Here is a 26827-nt window from a genome sequence, read left to right as displayed (position 1 = left end):
TTCGTTACCTATGAAAAAAATACCTGAAATTCTACTAATTTAAATTTCTGTTGCATAAATGTAAACTGGAAGGAAGATCGCTTTAAGGTAAGGTATGATGTTGTTGATTCAGAACGGGTTTATTGCTTGATTAATCGTATCTGTTCTTAGAGAGCAATTAGGTGATAGTAATCGCCGGCTTTAAGCAGTTTTCGTACATAGATTAACACGGGCGTTGTACGCGTGTGCAAACATACGAGAGGCCGTCGGGTTCATCGCAACGACAGGACGATTTACGAGGTTTCACAGGCTCGCCTGTCGGCCAGATAGAGCGAATGTGTCAATTACGATAAAGCTCATCGGCGATCGATGTATCTGATGAAATTATTTAGACGCCCGCTGTCAAGCAACGACGCGAACCTATCCCGGTTCGCCGCGATATTACGCAGCTGAGCACTATTATGTCGCAAATACAATTACTCCACCTATAAATGTCCACTATTGTCGTCTAGTTATTGCTTTATTTATATACGCGTTCTATAATTAAATGAAACTGCTGAGAGGGCGAAAAGAACAAATATACAGCTAAGAATCTAGAGTGGCTGATAAAAATATTTCGACATTTACCGTAGTAAACGTTAGCAAAATTTGAGTATGGATATTACGTGCGCTAGATAAAACATTTTGTAATTTTACTAGCATCGTAATGAGACACAATCAAAAAAAAAAAAAAAGAAATGAGTCATAATCGTATTGATAAAACTTGAAATCAATGTGAAAGTGTATACACAAGTTAGAAAATATTTACTGTAAATACGTATATAGGAAAAAATTAGTGTACTTTAGCGAGCAACTGTATATATAAAAATACGTATATCATTTTGCAATGTTACGTATCAATTGGGAAATATATAAATAGACTATATGTAGTCATATATTTTCTCCCATAGTTTATCAATGTACACACGTGGAAGGATAATTATAGAACGTGATAGTTGTTATTAATAAAATTTATTCTAAATATGATATCGTACAAGTGTAAAATTAAATACTATGTCGTGCACGTTATTATTGCATTTGCGACGAGTTAGCGTAATGTTTGATCTTCTATCTTCTTTGACTAATCGTTTCTCTTAGCGCTGTGTCATCTTCTTATCTTCGTCAAATGAAAAGAAAACTTTTTCGAGGAACTTCCTTACGGAACTTTATTATAGTATTGCGAAAGAACTTGGCAAATTTACCATATAATTGCATAATCTCTTGTAGTGCATCTTCCTTGTCGTTTGTTCTTCGAACTCCGAGTTCTTCTTTAACCTCCGTCTCTTTAACGTTTCACTTTATCTTGCAATTTATCGCTGCTAGTTCATTCTTAGTGAACTTGTCAACTTCTTCGGCTTCTCGCAACTTTCTCTTCCACCTTCACTTTTTACCTCTCGCTTTCTCCTCTCGCTCATTATCCGCATAAACATTTATCTTCTCTTCGAGCATCCTCAGCTTGTCCTCGTTTGATAAATTACAGCTGTTTGGATTATTCGTCGTGTAATCCTTAACACTGCAATTTTTCCTTTCCGTCTTATCCACGTCGTTTATTTTCTTATCGATCTCGGTCAATTTTTCGTACAACTCTTTGTCTTTCGATGATTTCCTCATATCTTCACCGAAAGCAACTTCTTCCAGTTGTTGTTCGTTTTTCATTTTCCAAGCTTGTCGCTTATTGAGCAGCAATATCTCATCTTCTAGTTGATCCTTGCCTGTTATCGGTTCTTCTTCTTCCATCAAGCCTGAGACAAAGATGCGTGTAATAAATGCAACAAAATACATTGACAAATACAATTTTCGAAATGACGATTAAAGGATCGTCGTTTCAATCGGTTCTGTTGCACCAAACGGGCAAATCAGAGCAAAGGAATCTTACACGTTTTATTAGATATTTTACTCATACGTTGACTTTTAATCTTGCTCGTCCCTTAATCCTTTAATTTTTGAACTTCGTACGTGTAAATTTCACAAGAAGAGGATTTTTAATGTTTTGAGAAAATCTTTTCTATAAAGTCGATCCTCTAATAGTTCTCAATAGTATACTTATATATTTTATTAAAATGTAGATTGTATAATACCCGATAATCAGGATGATTTTACGGATTTATGAGTTTTATCAACCTTTGAAAGGTTACCTTTATCTTCTTCGCTAGAATCCTTTCGTTCTCGAAACTGGACGTTAGCAAGAGATTTTGATGTATCTCCTTCAATTTTAATACTCCCTTTCTGATCTTCTATGTTATATTTTTTCAAATCGTTTGTCGTCTTTTCTTTCCAAGATCGAGTACTGTACTTATGTAAAAATAAAATCAGAATAATACAAGTTATTTAACGTTTTGCTAACTATTGTGCCACGGATGTTTACGCAATTATGGTAAGTTTCATTCTTTCGACGTTGTACCTCGTTTCGTTCCTTTTTACTTTTAGCGTGCAAAATAAATGGAAATTTAATTCAAGAGAAACATATTAATTCCGGAAGTAAAAATATCTATAGCCAAATTACCAACAGATTTCAGTTTAATCTATCGAATATAAATTAATCACGATATTGAACGCGATACTAATGACAAAAGGTTGAAAGCGCAAAACTGCGCAGCGTGTCTCTCACGAATAAATCTCCATTTCATTTCTCTAATTACTCTCGTAAAACTATAGAATTGCACATGATCATTCCACAATTTACCAATTACGTCTTATCGATGTGACACATACTTTTTATTATCCTTGTCTTTGAGCTTTTCCTCTTTCTTAACCACTCGTATACCGTCCGCATTCGATTCCACGTTCACCATATCCATAGAGTCGTAAATTAAAGGTTCCTCGTATCCTGAATCGAAAGAATCCCAAAAGGCTTTGCCCAGATATTCACGTTTTTGACGCAGAGCTGCAGCTTTATGCATAGTATCCTTATGTCGCGACTGATCAATAGTACTTGCACCTTTGCGATGCCTACCGTGCTTCCTTTTCCGGTTTTTACGTTTTCTTGGCATTTTATTATGCTTTGCATGTTTATGCAGGCTCCTGGTTAGTCTTTTCCCTTTATGAGCACCGTCAATTCTGTCTAAAGCGTACAAAGGCTGTTTATAGATAGAAATAATCGACGTTGAATCGTATAATCGTCGCAAAGTTACGGGATTTACTTTCTTGAAAAAGTTGTTCGTTCGTGAGCAAGTTTGTGTTGCTCAGTTTCAAGAGGTTCGGCGCGTTCATTAAAGGCGAAAAACTATCTGGTCTCGTCGAATAACTTGCATTACTCGCGTTACTCATTCCTACTTGATACTGAGGAATGCTTTTCCCACCTTTCCCTTCTGCTATTCCATTTGCAGATTTCCCGTTTTTTTCAGCTTCCTCTTTCACTTCAATATATTCCAGCATCAAATCTAGCTGCTTCGCCTGAAATAATGGACAAACTGGCCATATAACGGTGAAAATTTCGAGTTGATAATTCCAACGTGTAAAAAGACTTTCAATCATAAAAAAACATTTTTTCCCGTAAAATCGAAACGAGACATCGCGAGTATCAACGACCACTTCTTCCATATTTCTCTGAGATCTAAATAATTTCTTAAAGATAATAAACTCGACTGCGTCGAAAAAGGTGTGGTAGGTTTAAGAATAGCGTAGAGTAGCGAGTCTCAGTCTTGAGACGATTCGATGCTATGTTTCGAGCCTGTGCTCCCCAGAGTTAAGAATCTAACCAGATACTCCTGAATTGATTTAATTTTCGCCCTATCGTCTTCTGCCAGACCGCTGTACTCCTTTATCAGACTTTTTATCAATCGAATCTTTGCGTACAATTCGCTAATCTCAGCTTCGAGTTGCTCGTTTGGGAAACTTTGAAAGAGGAACTTGTCCCGTGGAAAATGATCTTTATCTTGCTCGTGTATCAATGGTAACGCTGGTGGCTGAAACGAAGTTCGATCGAGAATGTTGGATGTAAACGAGCGTTTGACATGAATTATTTAACTTGTAAAGTCAGATCCGAATAGAATACGCGTTACTTGTTCTAATAAATTTGTTTGCGGATTCACTTCTAACATCCAGTCCAAGAACTCGAGCAAATCGGATGGCAGAGAAATGCAAGTCTTTCTCTGAACCTCGTCGAAGATCAGTCGATTAAGAAGCAGCATGATCTTATTCAACAACTCTTGCGTATGTTTGATCTGTCAGAGTAAAACGCATAAAGCGTTTGCAAGGTGTTAAAGGGAATTATTACAAGAATATTAGGAATCTACCTCGTCGTCATCGTTGGTCTGACGATACGATTTGTCAGCTGCCATGGTGTCTCTAGTTTTGTGTTTATGATAAAGACCTGGACCTAACGATACCTTCAGGTCCTCGTTCTTTTGTATCTGACGATTTCATGGAAATATAATAAGTAGACTGCGCGTGTCTATTGTAATAGAAAATATTGAATACCTGGTCGAAAATTTGTTCCACGATCTTTGCAGCGAGTTCACCGTGAAGAGCCGAATCCATTTGAGATTCGTCTTCCACGTTATCAGCTACCAAAAGCGTGGAGAATTTTTTCCTTTGGATATCGTTGTCCAAATTCATCGTCTAAGATATTATCGACGAGCCTTCTTTTAAATTAAATTACACGCTATGTCTTGTTATATCGTTCGTATTTTTTAAAAAATCTCACTCGATTACTTACATCTTCTTCTTTAATTCTATCGTGATGTTCCTCTCCTTCGTTATGAGCTTTCTCTTCGTCCTGTGTAACTTTGCTCTTTTTAATGTTAGTATGACGGTTTCCATTCTTTGACGTACCTTTTTTATGTTTTTTACCACGTTTTCTTGTTGTCATCTTTTTGTTCTTGCGATGTCTTCGTTCTCTGCGATTCTTATTCGACTTAGCGGCATGATCTTCCTTTTTCCTTTTTTTTAACGCTTTCCCATAACTCTTCTTCTTAACGGCATGTTCTTTTCTTTTTGAATCTGCGTTTCTAACAATGCCGCCGTAATCGTCCTCGTCATTGTCCAGATAGTCATACTCTTCGACATCCTTCGAGTTAAATAGCTCCTGATTCTCATCATCTGTGTCATCGTACGCGTTTAATAGCTGAAAATTGTCGCTCGTCTTTTCTTTGTCGCTCGAATACAGATCATAGTCGTCCATTCTCTCGGAATCGCGATTACGTCGATCCTCGTCATCGTCATACGTATCATAAAGAGTCTCAACTTCCCTTTTCGTTCTTCTATCATCTTGAAATAATTGTTGAATATCTAAAGGCGGATGGCTAACGAGGGCAACCTTGGTGGAATCTTCAGTCTTTAACGTCGTTCCATTTTCAATCGGAGCCCTATCGATGAAACCATTAACCGGACTCTTTTCATATTTCGTTGTACTAGATTCAATATATGCAAGCGTGTTCGAATCGACGGTTTTCAAGCTTCTGCTGAGTCTGACCCTTATGTCTTTGTCGAAATCGTCGATCCATTCCAGTGGCTCGACAAAAGATTCATGCAGGTCCTTAGAGCTAACGATCGTCTGTTTCACGCGATCTATATTTTGGACGTGTTCCCATCCACGTGGAACCTGTGATTCCAGATATTTACGGTTCTCGTAAGGAGAACGCGAATCTGTGCCAATATATTGCTTCTGGCCCGTTAATGACCAGCTCACGGCATCTTTCCCTTTGGCCCCGCCGTTTCTCACTCCGCTCACCTGTGATTCAAGGTTTATAGAGCGAAAGAAAGTAAGTCGGGCCAATAATTTATTGGAAATGCTTAGATTTTACTCGTTTTTTACCTTTTGTGTTTGCCATTCACCGGTCGTTCCGATAGCGCTAGGTCCTCGTAATTTTTCCCCGGTGCTGTTACTTTGCTCCGACCCGCCTTTAAACATATCGTCTGTGCTTTTAAGAGCAAAATAATTACTGCGGGAAACGTTCGCGGCGTGGCTGCTTTCGTGCCGGCCAGATGATACGACTGGGTACGTTCTTTCGCCAATTTCGGATTTCCCTGATCCAGTGTTAACGAGCAAAAGAGGCGATAAGTTGGGGCTGGAAACTGAACGGCAAAATCGAACATAATCGACGTGAGTCGCGTCGATTCCATGCGATGAAATTTGATTCAGCAACGTTTACCGAATGTTTTAGTTGAATCATCGTGAACTTGCGGAGGCTCGACTTGATCTTTAAACGGTTCGCCCGCTACTCTCTCGATGGGATCGACTTTGTCGTAAGATTCCTGATACGTCCTCTGATCTCCCTTTATTCGAGGTTTTACTTTTGTCTCGTCCTCGTTCCAGTCGTATATTTTTTTTAACTCTTCGTACAGTGGTTCCACGTTGTCAGGCGCTATTTCTTTTCTAGCGGACACGAGAGTAAAATATTTATAACGGAGAATACTGTACAGAACGAATGCTGTAACGAAGCGTTCAGACGACTAAAATCAAAGCTAAACGATACCGAGACGAAGAAATTTCTAGGGCCAATTAGGATAGCATACTTTTCATCCAGATATTGGATATCATCGCAGAAGTCGTCGATTGCCCCGGGATCCGAATTTGTATCCACTTTGAGAATATACTTTGCCGGATTTAGCATCATCTCGTTATTCGTGTCAGCGTCTAAAAACTTGTCTTCGTTTCCCTCCATCGGTTCGTTTAACCTATCCACATACTAAGTTCACTACTTGAGCTTAAAAGTTTCTCGCGCAGCTATACACCAATATCACGATCACGCAGGTCAGTGTCATTTATTTGATAGATTGTACTATTTTTCGTTCGAGAATTTACCGCTGACCTCTCGCGACTAATGCTGTTCACGTTGTCTTCACCTTGATCCCAGTCGTTGGTTGCTGGAGGATCCTTCCTGTTTCTCGAATTTAGCTTTCGTCGATGTCGTCGCCGCTGATTTCTTCGTTACGTTCCTTTCTATTCCAGCCGGATTAAGGAATTGCTCTACCGGCACCCTGTTCCCCGATTTTTCCTTCTGTTTTATCTCCTTCCGTATCGCCTCGTCTTGCTCGTTCTTGATTTCCGTCATAGGTGGTCTACATTTTTCGCTGCTCTCGCCGTCTACGACTACGACATGACGAAAAGAGGCATGAGCTCTCGCGTGATTCGTCTGCGACTATGGCTACAGCGAATGCGTGCTCTGTGACGAATAAAACGTCTGAAATGTATGTAGGTAAACGTTACGTAAAAATCTGTTATTAGATACTCAGCTTGCATCTCTTTGTATTGATAAAAATACAACAAATATATTATACAAAAAAGATATCTATGAGATTTACATATATTTGATATTGAAATCGTATAAAGAGAGTGCAGTTTGCTATATAAAACTCCTGACAACATATTCAATTTAAAAATTGTCCCTCCGTGAACATGAAAAGTTCGATTTACTATATTCTCCTGTGTTTAATTGCTGCGACATATTCGTCAAAACACACATTCACCTTAACTCATAGCCTAACCCGGTGATATCGAATCGATGATTTGAGTGGATTATTGGAAATCTGGCGAAACTTTACTACATAAGATTTTAGCAGTTTTGTCGTTAGTTTTTCGATGGGGAAGTGCACGCGTGATTACCAGGTCCCGCGTCGGATTCGATGGCGCTCTTGTCTTGATAATTGTTTTTACTTCGCTGTTGCTCGCTTGTCGGTGACAACGATTCGTGATCCTGCTGCTCGAGGTTGCTATCGTAATCGTAGTATTCGATTACACTTGGATTACGTCTTTTTCTCTGGCGAGGTTTTTTCTTTTTGTCGATTTTCTCTTTAATCAACAGATTCACTTTATCTTTCTTTTTGTCGCTGTACGCGGCTCGTTCTTTCCTTCGTGTTGCTGCATCGTTTTTCTCTGAAAATAATCCACAAACGTTTAATTCCTGTTTTTCTTCCTCTGGTATCAATTTCCTTTTCGTTTAAACAGCGTTTACGTTAGATACTTCTCGGTCAACCGAGTCGATCCACGTTCAATGATTTGGCTCGTTACAGGAGGTTGTACAAATATTACGGAAAAATCGTAATCAAATCAACGTACGTGTTATTTCGTCGTATAAATAGATTTTAAAGAAGTTTATAGTTCATCAATTTTTTCAAACTTTATTTGAAACTTGACAATTATAGAAACTAAGCGAAAAAATAAATATACGTGACGACAAAAGTACGAAACAAAAGCTCGACAACAGTTTTACCTGCAGCAGCCTGATGTTGATTTTCCTCTTCCTCTTTGTCGCTGTAATTCACATCGGCATCTTCGACATCGTCGTTAGAGTACTCCATATACTGCAATATTCGTCTCTGACCATATTTATCATTCATTATCCTATCATCCATTCCATTGGTCATTATGAATATTTCTCTATATTTCTTATTTCTTCCTTCTTTATTCTCTCCGTTCGGCTCTGCCTCCTTATTAGATCCCTGAACGGAGTCTCCCTTCTCTTTATTATCGTTAAACCGCCCCTCTGCGTTCGTAAATTTATCCTTTCCGCCTAGGTCATTACATTTCTCAGCTGCACCGTGATCGACGTTCATAGCCATCTGATTACGAGCTGCCTCTCCGAACCAGTTTCGAGTTCCTTCTTCATTGACGCCGCTTTGTTCCGATCCTTTGTCGAGGTCTGCAGAGTTCTCAAGTCGTTTCTCATCCACGTTCCTTTCTTTCATCGTGTTCGTAGACGCGGGCGTGTCTTCGTATGGCACTTCCTTAAGTTTATTCTTCCGAAAATCAAGCACCACGCTACCAACCGGAACTTCGTCGTTTCTCGGCTCTGCATCTCGTTTATTCGCACCTTCGACAGGCTTATCGACCTGTGACTCGTGTAACTTCATGTTGTAAAGCATCGAAACTGATTTTCCACCTGGCTGCTCGTTCTCCACGATCGTCTTCTTCTTCACGTCAACTATATTCAACACAAACGGCGATTGACCACCGTTCGGTAATTTTTTATCGCCATCCGCGTTACTGAACTCGATCAGATTCTTGTTTTCTGACTTGACCAGGATATTAATATTTCCTGAATCTTTGGCAGACCTCTTCACCTGCGGAGACAATTCTTCGTGCTCGTCGTCGGTTTCTTCGACTTCTTTTCTTCGTTCGTTGTTTTCGCGCAAATGCCTCTGAGGTTCAAAGACTTTGATCGCCTGTTCTCCCTTGCTCGAGCCGACATTTTCTTGATTCGAGGTTTCGGTAGACGAAGCAGCCTGCAGTTCATTCGACGTGGATTCGAAGGTTTGCAAAGAATTTCCCTCGGGACTTTCACCCTTTTCTTTGTTCTTCATCAACTTGTTTTCCATCGCGTTCTGATTTTCCCGCGATAGATCCGATTGTTCGCAATTTCCGCCTGTTTCCGTGTTTTTACTCTCATCCGTGGCCGCCTTTGAGACGTCGGAAGCCGCGGTATCTGCCGGATTATTCGTTAATTCGCTCTCACGTTCGAAAGCGTTCCTTGCTTGCAAATCATTCGACAAAGATTCTATTTTACCGGAAGCATCCGCGACGCCGCAGCCAGATGTCTTTGATATTTTTATGGAATTTTTCTCATCAGCTGCCGACTTGTTTCCATCCTGAGCTTCGTTTAAATGACGTTTCTCATCTGACGGCGTTCCTTTGCTACGTCTTTTACGGTCATGAAGCTCTTTTAGCGTGTCCTCTTCAAGGTACGGGTCCCCAAACCCCGCTCTATGAAAGAGTTTCGGGTTACCATCGTCGTTATTAACTCCAGTCCTCTTCGTTCTCCACACTTTCAGATGAGCATTCTTCTCATCAAGATCCTCGGTGCTTGGCTCACGCTTTTTTAAATTCAACCTTTCTGCTCCTAGACTTTCCCACCAGCCGAAGTTTCCTGAAAAGATGCAACATTTCAAGCTAACTTTCTTTTTACCTGCTTCTCAAGCACGTGTTTATTAAATTAAAACGCGTTTTTATACTTTCGTCGTCGTTTTCACTTTTTTGGTAGTTGTTTCTTCCACCAGCAGTTCGCTTCTTCTGTTCCTGCTTGTTGCTCTGCTTTTCTTTAACACTCCAAGTATCCAAATTTTTGGAATTCTCACGCAGTTTTTTATCAGTTTCGTTCAGGCTTTTTTTCAGTTCTAATATCGTTTCTCTGAGAGATTCCAGCGACGTCGCCTCGTTCTCCTTCGTTTCGGCTCGTTGATTTCTCACGATCAACGCGCTACCCGCCTCTGTGTTTGCTTCTTTGTCACCGTCCAAAGAATCTATTCAATTTTTTATCGTTTCAGGTGTTTGAAGTCAAAATCGTTAGTAGATCGTCCTGAAAATTATCCTAGCTTCTGCCGTCTCTCATTTTAATCAGTTGGCTATTTTTCGTCACGAAGAAATGACAATGTTTTGTACTATGACGAGCTCTGTCAGTAATAAAATTAAAAAACAAAACCAGTATACTCGTCATCGCTTACTTTTTGCGACACATTTTAGGTACACACTTTTCAAAGAGATCGCAACTTGGTTACAACTTAAAGTTACACATTTTCGTTTAAAACAGTGACTGGTTGACTTTTAGCCGATGAGCAAATTTTAAATAAAAACGTTACAACTCTACATTCAAATTCACATTCGCGTTCTCTCGGCTTGAACGTCTTAAACTCGTGGAACCTTTCAGGATAACCAAATACATGGAAATTAGATCGTACTAAGTCTGTTTCTTTGACTGGCGTCGTAATCGTGGATCCAGCGATCCTCAAATTTATCCTTTTCGTTTCCGGAGTTTTTGTACGAGTTCAGCCAGTCGCTCAGAGAACAAAGATCCTTCGTCTTGGACCAATTTTTCCGAATCTGATTGTCTATCGTTTCTTTGTCATAGGCGGGAGAAAGATGAACCTCTTTTCTTTTCTTTCTACAAGAATCGTGCAGATGCTTCTAATACAGGACCGTTCATATTCACGAGGAGACCCCGGTGACTGATACACACCGATTTTCACGAAACTTCGCGCAAACGTTCGTCTTTTACTTTAAGGGAGAAATCAACCCTTTTATCCGATCTATTTAGCGGGTTCTTCTATGTAAACGCTTATAAATCGACAAAAGATATCAGAAGTGGTCGAAATAAAAATTGCTTTGTGTCTCGAGGCCCGCGAGTCTGCGAGAAAATTTCGTCGAAGAAATCAGCTTCTTAAGAAAATTACTTAAGAAAGTGATATTTTCAAAAAATTGTTCATTCGGATTTATAACTCTCAAGACATGGCATGATTTTTATCATTCAGCGGGTTCCCCTTGTTAGAATATTTTAATAACAGAAATACGATACCCCTTTTCGTACGCATCCACGTCATCGAGATCGACGTTCCTCTTGAACGTCATGTCATTGCCAAAGCGCAATCTCTGGGAAAATTCTAGAGGATTTTCATCCCTGTACGTATTTCTATTCAACTGCCGTGTAGTTTCGTAGCTCTCGCTAGAGCCTCTTTTCTCGCGTAACTTATTAACATTTCTACTGTTCCTTCACAGACGTTTAATTCATTATTCGTGAGGTATTAAATATCGGTTAGTGATTTTCATTAGTCACAACTCACTTCCTCCAATCCTTCTCGCGATCAACATCACGCAGTGCTTGATCTATCCACTTTAAATCGGTTTGAGCCTTCAGAACATCTTGTAAGAACTTATTTAATGCTGGACTGTTCTCGTCTATGGATTTAGCCGACTCTTCGTCTCGCTGACCCTCGCTAGATTTCGCCTGCGAGATCGATTATAGTATAGGAAAAATCTGCATAAGAGTAGACCAGGATCGATTCTTATATTTTATTCCATTAACATAGCGCATTTGTCACAAGATACTGTTCTTATTTTCGGCTATTTACTAATGTTTTTCAAAATATGCGATAGAAAAGCGAGGAAAAACCGTATACGGTAAAACCTACACATGCTGAACTCCACTATAAGTAAACTACTCGTTCTGCGATAGCGAACGAAAGAAAGAAAGAAGAATTGTCGATAAAAAGGGAACAAGCAAATAAACTTGAAAAAGAATGATAGTGCATGAACGTAGGCGTGAGCTTGTTGAATTGGCCCCGTGTTCCTAGCAGTATTTCTATCATACCATTATCCCGACTATACCACCGTTAAGAGCTAGTGCGTTAAGCTTTATTTAACGTCGACGAAAGCGACGTTCTACGTTCTACCCGCTGTGGTCTCTCGCGGTGGCGTGTCTTGTCGCTGACAATTCTCCTCCTATAATAATACCGGGTGCTCTTTCCGTTACGCATCGTACGACTCTCGTCCTTTTGCCAGCGCGTGCGAGACGCAGCCAAGACAATGGGATTCTACGTGGAGAAACGTGCGCGGGGCCGCGGATACGGGCACGGTGTTATTAAAAATTCACTCCCTCTAGCGGCTGAAGTGGCCTCTGGCAATCTGCATCTCATTCCCGGCGGGCCCTTGTGCCAGCCAGCCATCAGGTGGCTGCCAGCACGCGGAAAAAGGGGTGGAAAGCTCGGCCGTGGAAACGCTAGGGGTTTGCCGTCACCCTGTGCTGTCCTACCAGAGCCGGAGTTGGCCCTTTTCGTACAACGCTACGACCGTCGCCTCGACGCCGAACAAAAAAGTCTTACACTCAATTACGCGCGGCATTTAACTAAATAAACACTCGCCATCTTCCTCTTTCAGTTCCCTCCGCGACCGAGCTCGACGTCTGCGGCTGCTATGCTCAACCTCTGTCCGTTTTTTCCACTCTTCGTTTCTCACCATGTTTTTCTCTTTTTCTCGTTACTCCTATGTTCCTGCGGACCTTAATGAAGTCCCGTTTTAATATACTTTGCCCCACGCCTTCGTTTTCCTTTTTTCTTCTTTTCTTTCTTTTGTCAGAAACGACTGTTTGCCCGTGGAACGTCACAGAAATTTCGTTGTTGTTCTCGTTCGCTGAAATCCTCTCCGGTATCTTTAATCATTCTCGTCGCGGTCTCCAAATGAAACAGGATACTTCCCTATGATCACTTGTTGAACGTTATGGAGATCCCTCCCTTCCATTTGCAACCTACCGGGATTACGCGTTTCTGTTATCGGTTTCGTCCCGTGCACCGTGAAACTGAGCTTTAACGTTCGGCCGCGATTGCTTGAAACTTGTTGAAACTCCTGGACTTTGGATTTCGATGTAGATAGATATTTCACTACCATTGCTTTCTTAGTTGCACGCGGATCTCTCGGAAATTAGACTGGTCAGTGTCGTTTTCTATCGATTTCTCAATCTCATTGCTCGAGCAGGTGTGTAGGGCCATTGATATTCAATTTAAAAAAAAAACAGGTGATTCGTTCTTGTATATGATTAAATGTTAATTGAATTTTGTTCCACTCGAACTAAATGGATCGTACGTAATTCGATAAAATAATGTAAAAAAAAAAGTGTTGTGCATTTATTATTTCCACTTAAAACGAAAGAAACTTTTGGAACAGCCGGAATATATTAAAAACTGACAGTGTCTGTATAGTATACAAGATAATTATTCTGGGCAAATTTTACGATTGAATCGTAAAATATTAACGTACAGTCAACTCAGACAACTTGTTCTTAATTTACCTTTCATTTCGAGCCACAAAATCCACCTTCGATTTTACCGTAACATTTAGGTCGCGGCGTTGTATTTTAACGAAAGTCTAGGCCAGCGTGTCTTCTCTCCTGAGAGACGTACTAACGATATCTAGATCGTTTGCCGAGCGACGTTCCTCTCGCAAGCTCTCCATCAATCGCGTTCCGTGGAGGGCGGCAGAGGAGCCAAAAGTACGGCGAGCATAATCAATCACGAGACGTTTTCGGCCTGGATACGCGGGCTGGAGGGCTGTAGACAGTTCGCATAGTTCCGAAACGGAAACGGTAATATCGCTGGCCCGGGGCGACCACCCCTTTGTCATTTTGTCATCCGGCGTAAGGACGAATCGGCCATGGAGGGAACAGGAGAGACAGAGCAGAGACGCGAGAAGACAAAGCAAGACGGCCAGTGTGTTTTCCACGAAAAGAAATTAATGCTTGAGATATTAAAACGCGTCCGAAAGGAAACGCCTGTCGTCCAGAGTTTGCCACGTCGACCGCGTTCTGCTATGCTATCAGCAGCAGACACTCGTCCTTCGGTTATCCATCGCTGGACACGGATCTTTCCTTTCGCTCTTTAAGAATCTATCCCTGTTGTCTTCGGCAGCAGGTCGAGATCGCACCACGAATTTACTTACTTAGCCGCTCCACCGGAGAATCAGCCGATTCGCTTACCTTCGAATCCTTGTTCTCGTCGTCGACAATGGAAACTTTCGATTGCTCCGTGTTCTTCGAGAATCCTGGGCTCACGCTCGATCTCCTCAAGTACGTGTTCCCGTGTTCGTTCTTTTGAGCTTCGACTGGTACGTGGATCGGCAGGATGACGGCCAAGATGACGTAAATTAAGAGCCACGGTCGACGACGATTATCCAGCGGGCAAACCGTGAACACGATCGTCCTCATTGTTCTACCTGCGATTAGATGTACAATGTAGAATTTCGCTCGCGTTAAAGTCACACGCGTCTCATCGCAATGTTAATTTCTCAAAATGTTTCATATAAAACGTACAAAACGCTCGAACGCTTTTACAAGCCACTCTAACAAAGTATGAGATATCCAAAGTATAATAATCGTAATTAACCGCGATAATTAACCGAGAGTTAACAGTTTTGCCTCGCTTCCAGTTTGCATTCTATCGTAGTTTGTTCTCGTTTCGCGGATATAATTCAATTTCGTCAGAATCGGCGGGCCGACGCTTAACGAATTCGTGCACGCGTACGACAGACTGGAAGTGCATAACGGCCTATTAAGAGCCGATCCGAGAAAGTCGTTAATTCCACGGTGCACATAACTTTGCTGTCACAATTTGCATTTCGGCCGTTCTTTCTTTAGGCACACGGGGGAAATTAAAAACGTCGGATCGTAAAGCCTCGAAAAGAAGTAAAATATCACCGGTCCCGCGCTGGCTGAATCGTAATCAACCGACTTTTCGCTTAAGAGAAAAACGCCAGTTCGTTGCGTTCGACTTTTCGGCTGGCGGTTGAAAAGCTCGTGGCAAAGCTTTGGAAAGCAGGACAGAGGTTCGATAAGGGAAACGTAGAGGAAGGTTTCGGGCCGTATCGTTTGGCCAGAACGCTTGCTTTCAATCCCGGAATTAATATCCAACAGGGTCGCAGTTAATTTTACAAGGATAATTTCCAGAGAGTCTGACGGAAAGTCGTTGCCATTCGAGTTGGGTGGTTACTAAATTAACGTTGCATGGAGGCTGGCCGAGGTACGTGCGAGGAAAGGCCGGCCACGCCGCAAAATGTGAGACAAGACAAAGGAAAATAGGGCAAGTAATTAGAAACGAACGAAGCTATTTCACAGCGAAGAGGGCTGTACAGTTATTCGGACCAGAAGATTTTCAATGGGAATAATTCTGGCGATGATTCCTCCCCATTTTGCATCACTGAATTTCACCACCGGACTGGATATCGCCAATCTGTCGCTTTCAATATTCGAATCGCGAAATCTCTCTCTTTAATATTTCCGCTATGACATTAGCCATTCGTTACGTTTCATCTTCCGCGGACTAAATTGACAACTTTTATCAATTACGTTTTACGAAATTAAAAACGAAAATTCCTTTGACCTTACGGCTACATTTTCATAAATCGTACAGATTCCGACAGACGATAAAGCTACATATGGTAAATGCATGGTAGTATATTTCTTATTTTTTTCGCTGTTACATTAACGATATCTCGTGATATACTAGTCTGACCATTGTACGTAAAGTTGAAGATTTCTACATCTCAAGCTCGATTGAAACCCCTGAAATCGCTGGTTGACGATGGTCGTGTTTCGCGAAATTCTCGTCTCGTCTGTCGACGATAATTCTACGTGGAAAAGGGTTAAAAAATCTCCGTAAGACGAGTGTAAATCGTAACGATCGATTTAAACGTTTCGATGACGCGGTTCGTAGTCTCTTGGGGCTAATTACAGGAAGAGATTCGGTGGCTTCGTCCCCCTGTTATCAGCGCGAAAACAGGGAGCACGGTGAATTTCCTGCCGATGAAAACGCAAAGAATGAAGAGTTAAGCGATCGTTTCTTTCTCGGCCGATCGTTCGAACGAGAATAAAGAGGGAGTCGGAACCGTAAAAGATTTTTGTTCGGTTCGAGGAAAGCTACTCCTCTCTTTATTGTCTCTCCCTTTCTCTCAATCTTCTCCCGTTCCACGTCCACACGTTCCTTCCACCCTTTTTTGCTCAGACAAAAGTTTTGCATGCCGCGAGCAAGTAAGCAAGCGGGCAAGTCGCAGGATCGAGAAAGGGCCGGATATTTTTGTCGTTTCAACGAAAAAAATCGCAAATAAAAGAGCGAAGGCACCAAAAAGGAAAAGAAAAAAAACCGAAAAAGAAAGAAGCTGCAAAGGGAGGTCTGCCAGGGGGCTGTTCAGCGGATAGAGAAGGGATGCCATCCGACATAATGTACCGCGTAAGAGCCATTAGGTTATTAAAAACAGTGCTGGCTAAACACGAGTAACAAACCGGCTGGTGGCCACCGAGGGATGCGACAAAGGCGAAAAATTAGCCTTGATAACTTGCCGTTTCGATGTAAAGCAAAGAAGAAGCTACGGTTTGGTAGGCTCTCTGATTCGCAGGCGGGTAGAAAAGATCAGCAGAATCAGAGAACAAGGAGTAATCTCGACTACCTTGGCCGTACGTTCATGGCGAGAATTGATTCTCCCGTAAAATGCTTTCGCTTTCATTTCGCCAGGTTTGTTAGTCATTCGCAATCTCTCTCTCTCTCTCTCTCTCTCTCTCATTCTCTTTCTCTCTCTGTCTCTATTTGCCAAGATCTCGTTTACGAGAGCAGTCGCGCCAGGTTTAAGGAGTTGTTTCCAGTTGCGACTATTAATTTCGGCTCACGAATGTTACGCGTCTTAATTAGAAAACGAAATTTTGTAATTCTATTGGTAGAGCGAGAATGTCGGATCGTAGTCGAAGAGGTAGAGATAGTCGAAGATTTAGCCGATAACAATACGATTACCTGGTGCTGCTTTTATCGCTAGGATCTTCGAACGAGCAACCTCGTTCCGAAATACGTAGAAACGCGTACGTCATCGGTGATAATGTTGGCGGGATCGATTTACGTCACGATGTGCCAGACAAATCATGTACGTTGACGTTTCGCATAACAAATTCCAGTTGCACGCCGACTGTTTCGCCTCGAGCAATCGATACTTCGTTTCTATCGTACTTCGATTCTTGCGCTCGCTGCTCCTCGGTTTATCAATGCGCGAAAGCGTGTCAACGTTAACGCCACAGCTCATAAATAGATGGCGGATATTTATGCGTTGCTTTTGTGAAGATAATTTAAAAAAAGGATGGAACCCTGATAGAGACTTGTTTTCCCTACAAAATTGTATAACGTGCACCATACTTTGCATATCTTTCATGAGTTTTCACCGTTGAAACTAGCAAGTATTGCTTTTGGACATTGGTTTATTATTATTAATGGATGATTTTTAGTAATATCGAAGGCAAATCTTTGCAAGAACGTTGCCGGCTTGCAATTTATTCCAGTGGCGAGAAATACGTTGAAGCGTACTGCGCGCTCACGATCCAACGAATAATGACTGGTTGAAATTCAGTTTATTTCAGCATATGGACGTAAACGAAACTTCTTACGAGTTAGAATGGGAAGAACGAGGAGCAAGCGAGATGGTAGCGAACGAAGTTAGTCGAGAATTTCGTTACGAGGCTCGCAGCCCTCGCGACCAAATATTCAAACCCAAGGCGCCTACTATAAACGCATAAAATAGCGTATAAGTCTCTATATTAGTTTCCCCGTACGCCATAGATGAACGAGTATATAACGAAATGTACACATTTTAAGCAATTTCCTGGAGGTCGTATTTAACGCTTGGACTTAGCCAAATCGTTCGAAACACGTTCCGCCGATTTTCTTTCCTACGACTATTCTCATCACTCGAGTCATACGAAAGTATTTGAACAATTACAGAAACTTTTCGTAAGCGCATTTATCGATATAACCACGACGCTTGTGTCTCGTTACGGTGCTAATGAAATCTCAACGTATCTCTTGTATTAGGTTGTCCGAAAAGCTTCTTTCGTTTTACGAGGAAATAATAGACGCACAACGGTTTTTCTTTTATATTATTTTTAGATCATTTTGTTCTGTTGTTGAAATAAACACCGCGACATTTCACGTTTGCATAAAGGTGCACTGTTGTAAAAAAACACGTTTGCGAGAGAAAGACACTTTTCAGACAACCTAACATCAGACATACGATATATCCACAAGAATTTTCTATAGTTACATACACATTAAAGAATTACTGTAAATTCCATGATACGTAGGAACGTATAAAAGCGATTCGAAAGATTGCATTATTATCGCATGATTGTTTTTGGAAAGGCTGGTGATCGGGACATTTAGCGTTTCATCAACCCGTTCCAACTCATTTCTGCGCTTCTTTTCCGAACAAACGGGCATCGTACCGGTATTTTTGAGGAAGAAAAGTCAGAATGATGATGCCGAGCGGAATGATCACGCGATCTCTCTCTCTCTCTCTCTCTCTCTCCGGTCCCGTCTTTTCCGCTCTGATTGATTGCGTATACACGCGTGGCGGCTCGCTTTTGCTCAGGTTAACGCAAATGCAAAGGGAACAAACAAACGGGGAATACAAATCTAGAGTGAAATGAACAATGCCTGGGAGAGTTACTGCCTCCTAATTGAAACCAACCCCCGGTACACCCTTCGTTTCCTCTTTCCCCATTCCCTTTCTCTCTTTCGCCCGGATACACGCTGTCCCGTTTCCTCGTGTTCTATGTCGTTCTAATCCTCCTTTTCTCTCTCGTGCACATTCCTGTTTCTCCTGCCCTCTTTCCACCTCTCTCTCTCTCTCTCTCTCTCTTTTACCGTGCACCGCCTAATCGTCTCGTACAGATGCGTGCCGCGCTTTCTCTCTATCCGAGCATAAAGCGTATAGTTTACGACAAAAGTTCGGGCTCGAGTTTAACAAAACGACCGTTGGCCCGTTGGAAAACGCGAGCCGGTGTTTACATGCGTGGAATGAACAAGTATCGATCTACCGTTCTATAGATGCACGAAGGTGCACTGCGCACCAAACAAAGAAATCAAAGTAACGCATTATTTCCTGGCATTTCCGGCATAAATGCGTCGTCTACCGTGCGTTCGGACAAAAAACGAATCCACCCACGTTCGTAAGCTGCATCCTGTGCCTTTCGATCGTCATCGCGTCGCTCACGTCGAACATCATCGATAACGTTCGCCTCGTTATCTGCTTTGACAAAGAGTATCATCCTCGGCTCCGTCCCCTTTTCATCACTTCGATCGTCCTCGAAACCATTTTGTCAATAATACGTTACCCAGTAAACTGCAGACTTATCCGCCGTGATTCCATTTCTCGGAGCCATTTATACGCGAACTCGGTCACGACCCGCTCTACAGTTACTCGATGCCCGGTGCTTCCGGTTCGATTAACGAAGAAAATAGCACTCGAACGGACGAATTCGTTGTTTCCGCGGGACCGTTGCCAAAATAACTTCTACGCCGGCATAATCGACGCATCTTACCGGCTTGCTCGCCGTGCTCTTTCCACGATGGCGGCTAAAACCGGTGGGAAACGGCGCGGGGGAAGAGTGGAAGAAATTCGCCGGGAAAAAAAAACGATGCTCTTTATAGACAAAGTTTCGTCCTGCATTCGTACAGGGTCCGCGTAATATTATAAATAATTCCGCGACGGAGAGCTTGGCTAACTCAGCCGGTAGAGGGGATAGCGTAATAGAAGAAAAAGAAGGGAAAGGAAAAGAAGAAGATGAAGAAGGAGGAGGAAGAGTAAAAATGGGGGGTGTTCACAAGGTTTTATCCAAGCGTAGTTTACAGTGGATATTACAGCGAGGTGCTCGTGCGGCCGAGCAGTAAACAATTCGAGGCATTTTAATGCAGCCCCCAGTGGGCCGTAAGGAGGACTCGAAACTAACGTACCTTATGCAGCCCTTCGCGGAGCTCTTCTTTCGAAACGAAGGAAAGCGCGAATGAAAGAAGAGGCGAAGGAAGAGAGGCCTTATCCCTTAAGGCGTTCGTACGACCATCGAAAAGGCATACTATAAGGCGACTTCGATCTCGAACAGCCGGGTAAGCCTACTCTCGTTTCTTTATCCCCGGTCTCTTCGTCCGCAGCTCGTTCCGTTCTATGCTGCTTCTCGTGTGTTTCGTTCTCGCGCCAACGTCAAATCGAAATCCTCCACAGATTTGCGGCCACCACATGGTCACACGCGTCGTACCGGCATTTTATTGTGTAATTTCTGATAACGTTCGATAGGGGATTATATACGCTCCTTGTTCGTAAGTATTAGGATATTTATTATTAAGCTTGGAATATCATCAGGATATTACGACAGAGATCTTTGTGAATTATTTAATTAATTATATTAAATTTGTTAGACTAATCTTTCATAAGCGGACTTTCTGTAGAACCGAAATGTCTTACGAATCGAGATATATGTCCGACATATTGTCAATCGAGGGTATGGTGTAAAGAAATGTAAAAAGTATAGTAACTGGTAAAAATCAATTTACATAGGTTTGCGTAAACGAATAGACACGAAAATGTAGGAGAGCAACTTTTCACGCTTCGAAGCTCGATCGATTTGAAACATAGTCTTTTACGTAATGTTCTTTGAAAGGTGGCTTTTAACCAAATGGATAATAACATGTATCAATGTCAGGGTTGTTAATTCCTGAGGTATTTAATGGATCAGTTATTTCTCTCGAAACGAAAAGAATTTACACTCGTCGTTCTTGGTCCATTGTAGAAACTTTGTCCATTTCGTCGTAAATATATAAACCAACGGACGCGAGAGCTTCTTTGTAACGCGAAAGAAAATCGTAATTTAATCACTGGATTTAATCAGGTCCACAACGTTTATAAATCGTTCCGTCTACTCCGCCCTGTGAGAATCGTCCAGCTTCTTGGTCAGCGTTTCAGCTAACAAAAAATTGTATTATTTAGTACGACCGATGCTCGTCGCTAATACATTTTCGTTCAGTGAAAATGTTAGCCTGGTACAAGTTCAAGTCGGACGATCCTGCAAAACGTATCCCTCAAACTGGCTGCTTTTAAGGAGTGTTCACAAAGATCGTAGGTTTAAGTATAGCGGCATCTAAACGAAATACGATAAGCACTTAGCCTGGCCGTATCTATCAAATATAACCCTTATACCGGTGGTTAGAGGGTGTGGTGCACCCCTGGGAGAAGCAGGAAAGGACAACCTTCTGGAATTTATACTACAGCCCTCTCCCTCGTCCTCCTACCGCTTTATCATTTATTCATATAGCGTTGCGCGAGCAAAAGTTGCCCTAAGTGCCTATAAACGTTTAGTCGGCGTATGTTTCTGTATTTCTAAAAACCTACCATTCGTGATTCGATATCATTCGATTTCCTTACGAGAGGTTGTCGAAGAATGACTCCATCTTCTTTCAGAAGTTTCGAAGATCCTCGAACGGATCAAAGTTGATCTTCTTACGCGATACTAACGCCATATGCTAATATGCTAATTGCTAGCGTACGATATAATACGTAATATACATATTCATCGAGGGATTATTATCCGAACGACGAGTTACCTCTTAACCTAACTTCCCTGATTAATAGCAAGTTGATAAATACCGTTGCATAAGAGTAATAAATTCGGCAACGAAACAAGTGAAATTTTACAAGCGAGACTCGCGAATTCCAAGATATCTAATTGTTTTTTATTTGACGAAAAATTATAACCGATAACTCGATGAACTATTCGAGGAATAGAATTCTTCCTAGAAATCTCGTTTGATTCCTTCGAGACATATCTGAGATCCTTTCTTTCTTTCCGTCGTTTCTCTTCTCCCAGGGGTTTCAATTTCGTCTTCTCATCTCGCGAAAATTTATGGCTCCTCGGACCGATAGGACCGCGGGCCAGAAAATTGAATAAACTTTTAGAAGGCCGCCATTGGCGCAGAATGGGTTCCCTTGGAAAATTTATTCGCTAGACGGCCAATGGATAATTAATACATCGCGATGTGATCGATCGACGCGAGCACTCGATAATCTCGTTCCAATTATCTCCGGCCTTCGGAATGCCGGTCTGAACGAAATAAAGGAGTAGTAGTAACGAAAGCAAAAGGTAGAGATGGGATACATACGCGTAGAAACGTGTGTGTAGGTTACTCGTCTCTGGTCATTTTCCCCACGAGAGCGAGAACTGCAAATTATTTTCCAGTCGTTCGTTGGCTCTGCTGGTATCCACGGATATAACGGGTGATCCCGAAATTCCCACGGGGAAACGAACGTCCTATGCGTCTGCAGCGTGGATACAACCTCACGGAATATCCCACCTTATGGTGATCCCATGGCACATCCACCCTAGAACTACAACCCCATAACTCGTCTGTCGCACTATGACCTCTCGTGTCTCCATGTACAAACTTTATGCAGCAACCCTAAATGATATTGGTTCCTCGATCTTCAGCCAAAATACGATGTAACGCGATCAAGAACAAGATAAGAGGGGAAATTCTTCTTCTGTTCTATCGTCGAAATTAAATTTATATTCTCGTCGTTACCACGACCAACGGAAAATGCATCCACCGATATCAAAAGCTTACGATGACACGCAAGATCGATGCTTCCGTCTAATCGGGACTAACCACGCTTGTAACTAGGGATGATAGCATCAATCGAGGGTTGTTGTAACGTGATCACGCTATCTTGACGTTGTGACGGCGGTGTGCGAACTGCATGTAATCAGCAGCACTCGCATCCATCCTGATATAGACGTTTCCTGGATTGTCAAGGCTGTCGGTGACACCCTATTATTAATTCTATCGCGCAAGACGTTTGCGTCTGTTTTGTTACTGAAACGCTGAACGTCTAACAATTATTCATTCGAGTGAACGTAGATTTTTAATCGTGACTCGAATCTTAGTTTTCTTTGAAATTGTTACTTGTTATCGAAGAAAAGTATTATTAAAGTAGTACGCGTATCGCTGAACGTACGTTTGCGAAGACGAAAAGTTTCGCGTTGATGAAAAATTTAAAAGAACCGACCGATCGACACCGACGTATCGAAACATCCGTTTAATATTGGAAGGGCGAGGGTGGGAGGGACGCTATAGCAGGCAGATTTTAATCCTTGTCGTACCCGTGAAGGGAAGGGAACGATGCTGAAGTGACTTGAAGTCTCTTCAGGCGAGATGCTTAATTCCACCCCGTTCTTCTGCAACCACCCTCCGGTTTCCCCTCCTTCTTCTCCTTTTGCACCCCCGGAGGAATAATCCTCTGTTCTTTAATTCTCCTCCGTCGGATGGACTGAAAATTGTATCTAAACGTTATAGAAGTAAACGCTTGCGCGTTATCCACGTTTTTGCAGTAAATATTTTTCACCGTATTCAGAAAAATACGCGCGCGGCTGAAAATTCTGGCGAAAACCGTGGAGGATCGTGTCGCATCGAGAATTCGTTTCAACTTCAATCGCGATATAGCTCGTATGTTAAAAAATAAACATCTCTTTGTTGATAACCAATACTCGGTGATCATGGTCGCGTGCTATCAATTTTCCAAGGTAACGTGGCATACGGAACGGAAAGATTTCTCCAGAGAACGGAAAATTCCGCAGGTCTGCAAGCTACACCCTCTTTCATCCCCCCCATCCCCGGTTCTTTGCTTCCTTTTTTTCATTATTTTTTAGTATCCTCCCTGACAAATGTATCTGTGTCCTCGAGCGCGCTACGCCTTTCATCTCTCGTCTCTGCAGCCGGAGCACTTATACACTCCGTACTCTCTTTCTCTTCCTTTCTCTTTTCCGCCTTCTCCCTCTTCTCCGCTCTTCTCTCTGTTTCTCGCGCTCCTTCGCCTCCCTCCCTCCCTTCCGACCCTAGTCATCTTTTTTCGGTCTCTTTGGTCTCTGTCCTTTTCTCTGCGCTTCATACCACTCCAGTGTTTCGCGTTCCTCGCCTTCCGGTCTCACCCTTGTCATTTCTCGTCTTCCTCTCTTTCGTCCCTCTGCACTGCGTTTTCTTCTTTTTTTTTTTTTTTTTCGAGAACGCACCGTCACGAACACCCAGCTAAAATACATCGTGATTTTAATACTTTTAACTTCTTCGTAATCCGCTTTGCATCTACCGCTACACCGCGTCGAGTCAGATGTTCCATCCGGACATCTTCTCCGTCCTCTCGCCCGTCGGTCTCGTCTGGACGGCGATGTCCTGAAGAGCGCAACCTCACCGACGATGCATTCGTCGCGTATCCAGCGCAGGTTCCGCGATCGTTTCACGATTGTAATTTCATTATTCGCGTCTACCTATCCGCGAAAAGGTGAAAAGGAAAAGAAGGCGAGTTGTAAGCGACACACGCGGCAGACGGTGGTTTTGTAATTCAGGTCGAGAAGCGGAATCGCGCGTATCTCGGTGTGTTCTCGCGCAGTCGACTGAAAATGCATTTGTTGGGTCTTTAAGATAATTTCACGAGGCTCCTGGTAGCGGCTTTTGTTTCCCTTATCAGCGATCCCGTCCAGCTTCGTCGCGTGTGTGTCCTTCCGTTTTCATGGAATAAATAAATGATTACGCGAGAGTACAACGCCGGAGAAAGTAAAGACACGCGACGGTTCAGCGAGTATTTAATCCGGGAGTAAAAATTGGCCAGAGAGATGAATGGAAAGCATGGAGCGGAAAAGGGGGATCTTGGAAATCGTGACTTGTCGTGTACGCGCGTTGCTCGAAGCAGTTTGTAAGCGCAGGTAAGACCGAAGCAAATCCCGCGATTGGCTCGAGCGGTCTTTAAAGGGGTTTTAGCCGCCACGTCGTAAACACAGGAGGCTGACTGGTAAGTAAAGATTGCAAGGCAAAAGGGGTTGCTGTCTTAATCCGCGGGCTGTCTGTTTGTGGTATTACCGCGTTAAAGGATGAACCTTCAACGCACGAACCGCGTTCCCCTATCTGGTTGTTACTCGTGAACGATTTCGAATCCTCGTGTTGTTGGTACGTAATTTTCCCTCGATCTCAGAAACACGAATATAATTATACAGAGTATTTTGTAATATGTGAGACGTATTTCACACACGTACTTGATTCACGTTTTTACCGTTATACGACGATTACGAATTTTTAGGAATATTCTTTTGTTTGATATCGATAAGCTTGTTTATGACATGTGGCAGATTCCGCGTTGCAATCATCATTCTTCTCTTACGTCAGGGAATACAATAACATTTTCAACAACTTGAAGGAATACCAGAAACCATCGAGAGTAACTAGATCAACGACGAAATATATTTACAGACTCGTTTTAAAAAATACGTATAGTTCTACCTGCATCGAAAGAAGGATCATGAGATATATCGATGATCTCTCTGTTGGTTAATCGTGGTCGTATCGACAAAACCGTTTTAACCGATAAATTAAAGCGAGATCGGCTAACTGGTAGTCTACTGCTATTTCAGACACCCTGTGCAATTCGCCTTTAAAAGAATAAAAATTCCATAAACGGCGGTCAAACGGAATTCGTTAGCGTGTAACCGGGTTTTATACCAGAGGGAGAGAGGGATTATTATTGTAGGATCAAGGCAGCCCGCGGCTTGGATAACTTTCGAACGACAGCTAGGTGTCGGTGGCAAAATGCGGTTGCCGACGACTGCGGCCGCGTTTCTATTCGCGGCCCGCAATAGTTCGATAGGCGGTCGCGAATTTGAATGGATGGCTTTCTGCCAGCGGAGTAGCTCGCGTGGCATACATTCCGCCGCGAATCACGTCGGCTGACACGTCTTCTGACGGGACGAGGACGTTCCTGTGTGCCGGAAACGCAACGTCCGGCGATAATGTCCGTCAACAGCGACGATGCGAACGTCCCGGCAAACAATGCGCCATTGTTGCCAACTTATTCCATTACAGATAACTCCCTCGTTCATTGTTCCTTCTCTCTCGCTCGCCTTCTCCGTGTTTCTCCATTCCCCGTGCCTCCAATCCTCCTCTCTTTCTCTATCTTTCCCGAGAAACGTTTCTCCGGTTCTGCATCTCTTTTCTTACCCCCCTCTTACCCTTTTGTTTCGATCGTTTTGTCGCCCGCACCCTCCTTCCCTCTTGGTTTCCACGGTGGCGTGCTCGCCTTGGTTAAGGGATGCACCTGGGATCGGAAAGATAAAAGAAATTGTGCCAATAAGTCCGCCTCGCCGATAATTGCCGCGATCAATCGTTGGTAACCGGTTAGAAAAATGTTTCTTAATGCACTCGGCCCCAATTGATATTACACGGAGCGACTAGATGGTTTTCTATGTACGCGGTTAATAACCGAGTAATAACGGAGCGGGTGAATTAGGGGAGGAATTCTTTGATAATCTATATGGACACTCTGTTTGTTCTCTAAGAACGTTTCCCCTTGGAATACTTTCTTTTTAATCGACAAACAAAATGCTCGTTTCCCGGGGAACGGGTTCGACAAAATGGACGATACGTTCCGCGGTGGCTGCGAGCCGAACGCTTTAACGAGGAACCCCGTCTAGCAAAGAAACACTTGCTCCGCATTGGAGCTCTTTGATGCCGCTGCCTCGCGCCGATAAAAATTTCGTAGCCAACGAGGGAACGACGAGGGGCCGATTCGACCGTATGCAAGAAGGGGATGAAGTATCCATCGGGATCGGGGAACAATCCCTTCACTCGTGGATTGCTTGTTCCGCTATTTAAAAGTGTCCTCCGTGTACCGGGTAAGTTAAGTCCCCTGGACTCGCGTTAAACGCGGCGAGAGTCGATCGACAATAGCACAGCCGTCTTCGGGAAAGTGGCGCTGTTTAATATTAATAAGCCG

At 42.7% G+C, this 26827-nt stretch overlaps 3 protein-coding genes and 1 pseudogene across 3 annotated transcripts; all 4 read right to left on the bottom strand.

Moving 5' to 3' along the window:
- Nucleotides 1-887: 887 nt before the first annotated feature.
- On the bottom strand, nucleotides 888-3008 carry LOC117231724. The gene is made up of 3 exons (XM_033490426.1): nucleotides 2731-3008; nucleotides 2154-2305; nucleotides 888-1760 (listed from the first exon to the last, which is right to left on the bottom strand). The coding sequence occupies exons 1-3, from the start codon at nucleotides 3006-3008 to the stop codon at nucleotides 1399-1401; spliced, it is 792 nt and encodes a 263-aa protein (XP_033346317.1). The 3' UTR covers nucleotides 888-1398.
- A 59-nt stretch (nucleotides 3009-3067) lies between these two features.
- Nucleotides 3068-4575, bottom strand: LOC117231723 (annotated as a pseudogene).
- Nucleotides 4576-4749: 174 nt separating this feature from the next.
- On the bottom strand, nucleotides 4750-6959 carry LOC117231698 (chromatin-remodeling ATPase INO80-like). Its single transcript, XM_033490370.1, is given in 5 exon segments — nucleotides 4750-4905; nucleotides 4907-5689; nucleotides 5774-6033; nucleotides 6111-6334; nucleotides 6475-6959. Coding segments are annotated over 5 exon segments (1497 nt in total). The 5' UTR covers nucleotides 6624-6959; the 3' UTR covers nucleotides 4750-4824.
- Nucleotides 6960-7355: 396 nt separating this feature from the next.
- Nucleotides 7356-11762, bottom strand: LOC117231722 (putative WEB family protein At1g65010, chloroplastic). The gene is made up of 6 exons (XM_033490425.1): nucleotides 11754-11762; nucleotides 11512-11675; nucleotides 11247-11438; nucleotides 9910-10202; nucleotides 8172-9824; nucleotides 7356-7834 (listed from the first exon to the last, which is right to left on the bottom strand). The coding sequence occupies exons 1-6, from the start codon at nucleotides 11760-11762 to the stop codon at nucleotides 7530-7532; spliced, it is 2616 nt and encodes an 871-aa protein (XP_033346316.1). The 3' UTR covers nucleotides 7356-7529.
- Nucleotides 11763-26827: the final 15065 nt, after the last annotated feature.

The sequence above is a fragment of the Bombus vosnesenskii genome, unplaced genomic scaffold, assembly GCF_011952255.1.
Source record: "Bombus vosnesenskii isolate JDL3184/JDL3185 unplaced genomic scaffold, Bvos_JDL3184-5_v1.1 scf7180000013273, whole genome shotgun sequence".
In the NCBI taxonomy this organism is placed as follows: domain Eukaryota; kingdom Metazoa; phylum Arthropoda; class Insecta; order Hymenoptera; family Apidae; genus Bombus; species Bombus vosnesenskii.
Note: the sequence above shows the minus strand (reverse complement) of the source record. Positions and strands in the feature narration are given on the sequence as shown.

What these genes read in the sequence shown, in the direction of transcription:
- LOC117231722 (XM_033490425.1), bottom strand. An exon ending in CGCGAGAAGGATTGGAGGAA is followed by an intron (nt 11,439 to 11,511) that starts GTGAGTTGTGAC and finishes ACGTCTGTGAAG; the next exon opens with GAACAGTAGAAATGTTAATA. An exon ending in AAGTGAAAACGACGACGAAA is followed by an intron (nt 9,825 to 9,909) that starts GTATAAAAACGC and finishes GCATCTTTTCAG; the next exon opens with GAAACTTCGGCTGGTGGGAA.
- LOC117231724 (XM_033490426.1), bottom strand. Translation starts at nt 3,008, where the DNA reads ATGCCAAGAAAACGTAAAAACCGGAAAAGGAAGCACGGTAGGCATCGC. An exon ending in AAAGACAAGGATAATAAAAA is followed by an intron (nt 2,306 to 2,730) that starts GTATGTGTCACA and finishes ACATAAGTACAG; the next exon opens with TACTCGATCTTGGAAAGAAA. An exon ending in TTCTAGCGAAGAAGATAAAG is followed by an intron (nt 1,761 to 2,153) that starts GTAACCTTTCAA and finishes TCTTTGTCTCAG; the next exon opens with GCTTGATGGAAGAAGAAGAA.